Raw genomic sequence first — 5106 nt, 5'->3', positions numbered from 1 at the left:
CCTTACTCTCTTCACACTCAACATAGCTGAACTCACTGTAACATGCTTCCTTTGTTCGATCGGAAGGCCCTTTCAACATTTGACTGATGCTGAAGGATCTGTGATATATGTCCAATTCAAGATGCTCTGCAGCTTGGCTGCTTTCAAATGCACAGAATACCCTTGTTCTTGTACAGAACATATGTCTGGGAAGTGCTGTCAAATTAAACTTGATGAATTGCAGCAGTGCCTGTAGATAATCTGGCAATGCATGAAAACCTAGTATAGTGAAAGTTTTACTTTGTGTATGGTGTCCTGAGAGGGTTTGATGGGGAAAGTGTAGTGGAAGCTTTATTCTGTATTTAACCCCATGCTGTACCTGTCCTGGATGTGTTTCATGGAGATACTGTAGAGGGAGGTTCACTCATTACCTAATGTTATTTTGCTCTTGAGCTCCTCTGTCTAACACTGAAATTCCTCTCTGCCAAAAACCTTGGGCAGGAAGTGACAATAAGGATGTATAAATACTGACTGATCAGAACTGGGGAGATCAAACAATAAAGCTAGAGCCATCTGGCAAATAAAAGCTAAGAACAATCTTACATTGTTTGGAGGATTTGTTATTAATGATTTCATTGACAATCTTGGCCTCTGAGAGTTCCTGTGATCCATTTTGTTCTGCCCTCATTCCGTGACTGACCCTCAATAACAAATGCATTAGATATTTCTCCTGGGGCATTGTTGTGGTGTTAAATCTACAATCACAGCCTCTGCAAAGGTTCCTCTCAATCAGGGTAAGATTGTAAAGATGCAGCAGGTACAGCAGCACCTCTCAATACATTAGAAAGATTGGGAGACTCAATGGCCAAATACTCTGCTGGCTGTGATAATGAGACACCTGGGTTAGATGGCCATCCTTTCCACATCCACCTTGTCAAGACCATTCAGGATCTTATATACTTCAACCAAATCACCCTTCACTTTTCGGAAGTCTTGTGGAAACAAACGACATGACATCTAGCAAATCTTCTTTGAACCATCTCCAATGCATTTACATCTTTCCTTAAATAAGGAGACCAAGACCACACGCCATATTCAAGATGTATTCTCACCAATGCCCTGTATGACTAATGCATAACCTCCTCACTCTTATGTTCAATTCCTCTTGAAATAAAGGATAGAATACCATTATCCTTCTTATGCAACCGTAGCTGCATACTAACATTTTGTGACTCGTGCACTAGAACTCCTAATTCCTCTAGCATCTCGGGAATTCTACAGTTTTTGTTCTCTGTTTAATTTGTTTCTCAGTCCAGAGTGCACTGATTTCCTGGCATGGGAAAAAAAGGAAAAGCTTTCCCCAAGGAAGGAAATGTACAAGTCTGGCCTGTATTCCAAACCCGTGACCACTATGATAGAGAAGGATAAGGGCAATAGATATATGGGAACACCACCAGCTGCAAGCTCCCCTCCAAGCCACACACCTTCCTGACTTCGAACTGTATTCTTCATTGGGTCCACATCTGGAACTCCCTTACTAACAACACAGTGAATGTATCCATATCTGATGGACTGCAGTGGTTCAGTAAAGTGGCTCACCAACACTTTCTCAAGGACAACTAGGGTTTGGCAACCAGTGGTGGCCCAGCCAATGATACCAACATCCAATGAAATAAATGCAGTTCACTCATAAGGGCTAGCTACTTTGCATCAAAATTGAGCAACTAGGGATGGTCAATAAATGTTAACCTTACTAGTAATACTCACATATTAAGAATTAGTGGTTTAAAAATCATTTCTAGAGCAGTACATCAGAGACAAGAGTCATATATGGGATGAGAAGCTAGAAGCAAGCATTGATCCTGCCACATCTCAGAAGGGCTTCAATAATTCCCAACACTACCCATTCAAAACAAAAGCAAAGTACTGCAGAATAAAAACTGAAAGAACTGCAGATGCTGGAAATCAGAAACAAAAACAGGAATTGTTGGAAAAACTCTGTGGGTCTGGCAGCATCTGTGGACAGAAATCAGAGTTAACGTTTCGGATCCAGTGACCCTTCCTCAGAACTGCAGTTAGGAAGGATATTATTAAGCTAGGAAGGGTTCAGAAAAGATTTACCAGGGTGTTGCCGGGAATGGAGGATTTGAATTTCAAGGACAGGCTGAATAGGCTAGGACATTTTTCACTAGAGGTTGAGGGGTGACTTTATAGAAGTTCATAAAATCATGAGGGGCATAGATAAGGTGAATGGCAAATGCTTATTCCCTAGTGTTGGAGATTTTAAGACTAAACGGCATGTTTTTAGTGTGAGAAGAGAAAGATTTAAAAAAGACTTGAGGGGCAATTGTTTTAAAGAGTGGTTCATATGAGGAATTAACTTCCAGAGGAAGTGATGGATACAGGTACAGTTGCAACATTTAGAAGATATTTACAAAAGTACATCAATAAGAAATGTTTGGAATGATGTAGATCAAGCGCAGGCAAGTAGGACGAGTTTAGTTTGTGATTGTTGATGACATGGACTGGTTGGACCAAAGGGTCTGATTCTGTGCTGAATGACTCTATGACTCTATGCTGGCGATCTGAAATAGAAACAGAAAGTGCTTGAGAAACTCAACAGTTTTGGCAGCATCTGTGGAGAGAGAAACAGAGATAATGGTTTGAGGTGAAAATGACTGCTTTTCAAAATCAGAAGACGTCATTTTCTGAAGTTCTAAAGAAGACTTAAACCATTAACTCATTTTCTGTCTCCACAGATGTTACTTGACCTGCTGAGTTTCTCCATCACTTTCTAATTTTGCTTTACTCAAACAATACAAATGCCAGTTTAACTGAGACTGGTGTCTGAGAATCACATGATATTCCAACTGAATCATGGTGATCCAGCTCACTTTTGGCATCTCATGGAGAGTTTTGTTTAACAAATGAACACATTCAAAATTTTCAGTCTGAATGTCAGGTAACAAAAAATTCTGTGCCTCCAACAATTGTTTAGTGTGCGGGGTGATTTTGATCTGTGTGTTGGGTCAGCTGACCCCTGTGTCCTGGTAAACAAAATGATTTTGATCCACAACAGGAGAAGCATGTTTAGCTCCACAAGACTGATATGCCATTCAACCATTGTCCATGCCCAATCTGCACCCAGCTCCATTTACCCAACTTCACCTACAGTCCAACAATAGCAAGCAATCCCCCATCCAGCTATCATACCCTCAATTTGTAAATCCAGGGATTTTGCGCTCTGTTTCAAGCCCAAGCCCCTGTCTTTTGCTGCTCTGTTGGGGTCAGTTGACTCAACACACAGGAGATCAATACCAACTCGCACACTAAACAATCGTTGGAGGCACAGAAATTTTTGTTACCTGACAATCAGACTGAAGATTTTCTGCAGCCTCTAAACAAATGATTCTGAGAAGAAACTAGTGCAGAAAGAACTCTTATTGGACGAAATTTTTTTTAATTAAATCGAGGTGTCGCAAATTGACCTGGAACATGGGTTGGGGGTGGTGGTGGTGAATTCCTATCTAAGTTGAGTTGCCTGGAAATCTGTCCAAAGCTGGGAGACTGGGGACCGAACTGAAGTGTCTTTGAGAGGCTGCGAGAAACAGGCACAGAGTTTAATGAGAAATGCAGAGACACTAGAGGTGACACAGAGACAAGCATATAGACATAGAGATAGTAGGAACTGCAGATGTTGAAGAATCCGAGACAACAAGGTGCAGAGCTGGATGAACACAGCAGGCCAAGCAGCATCAGAGGAGCAAAAAGGCTGACGTTTCGGGCCTAGACCCTTTGGTACACTGACAAAGACAGATTTTAGGATACTGAGAGTGACAGAGAGATGGAAAGATATAGGAACTCAGGAACAGGGATAGGCCATTCGGCCCCTTAAGCATGTACAGGCATTCAATGAGATTATTGACGGCTGATCTGTGACCGAACCACCTTCGGCTCATATCCCTTAATACCTTGGCTGAACAGAAATTTATCTATCTCAGTTATCTAAAATTAACAACTGATGTAGCATCAACTGCCGTTTGTAGTAGACTCTGAGATGCCGGGGAGTCACTGAGAGATATCGAGATTTACAGTAACATGGATTTGGCCGATGGAACTTGAATCCGCCCCTTTAAGGTGTGGCTCACAGATCAGGTATATTCCCGAGAACTCGGCAGCAGAGCAACAAGTCCTCCAGCAGAGTCAGGTACAGTTCCTGGGGAAGGATGGGGGGGGAGGGCGTGGTGGTTTTGAGTGGGGGGTGTTGCCTGTAGGATTTGGGGGACACGGTTTATTTGCGGTGAGGTTGAACTCATCTCCTTTTCCCTGCAGGCAGAGGTTTTGGTCAGAACGCGAATGGCCAACTCGGGTCTCCAGATCCTGGGCTTTGCCCTGGCTTTTTTCGGCTGGATCGGAATCATTGCTAGCACCGCTCTGCCCCAGTGGAAAACCTCGTCTTACGCCGGGGAGAACATCGTGACGGCGCAGGCCATCTATGAAGGACTCTGGATGTCCTGTGTGTCTCAGAGTACCGGGCAGGTCCAGTGTAAAGTCTACGACTCTATGCTGAAACTGCACAGTAAGTGGATGTGGGGGATGGAGAGCAGGCTCCTTCTTTCTCTGTCTAACAGAAGGAAGTTTTCAATGGTTAATAGGAGGCTTTAATATTCCCTTCTACAAGATAATGGTCCGTCTCCTGAAACCCCGGAGACTTTCTGAGTTACTGCAGTGATGGAGAACCCGCACTCTTTCTGCTTTCAGGTCTCTATGCCTTGTCCTGAGGGCTCTCTCACTCTCTTTTTAGCTAACGGGGCGGATTTACCGGGTTTCCCCACGTGAGGAATTTGCCAGGTCCCGGTACGTGCTCCGTTGCCCGTTTGTTTAAAAGTTACTGAATTGTTAATTCCAGTGAAAGCGCTCCAGGCTACACTGTCTCTGTGCGTCTGGATGTGAGGGCAAGTTGTAACTGGTCTACCTGGGGTAGGCGGCCTCTGAAATGTTCCCTTTCTTTCTAAAAGTGTGCGCAAAAAAACAGCATCTGTTTCAGTCCCTTCTCTCGCCCGCAGACTGAAAGAGAGAGAGTTTCTCAATAAAAGGAGAACTGTGACAAAGTTGGTGGAAAAGCTC

The 5106-nt window shown here is 43.5% G+C and overlaps 1 protein-coding gene across 1 annotated transcript in view; it reads left to right on the top strand.

Moving 5' to 3' along the window:
- Positions 1-4124: 4124 nt before the first annotated feature.
- LOC109929747 (claudin-1) overlaps positions 4125-5106 on the top strand; it is a 40153-nt gene continuing 39171 nt past the window's right edge. Inside the window, exons 1-2 of the mRNA XM_020529323.2 lie at positions 4125-4186; positions 4312-4558. Coding sequence (XP_020384912.1) covers positions 4336-4558 — 223 coding nt within the window. The 5' untranslated portion in view covers positions 4125-4186; positions 4312-4335. The remainder of the gene's footprint in view (positions 4187-4311; positions 4559-5106) is intronic.

The sequence above is a fragment of the Rhincodon typus genome, chromosome 13 (genome assembly GCF_021869965.1).
Source record: "Rhincodon typus isolate 14 chromosome 13, sRhiTyp1.1, whole genome shotgun sequence".
Classification (NCBI taxonomy): Eukaryota; Metazoa; Chordata; class Chondrichthyes; order Orectolobiformes; family Rhincodontidae; genus Rhincodon; species Rhincodon typus.
Note: the sequence above shows the minus strand (reverse complement) of the source record. Positions and strands in the feature narration are given on the sequence as shown.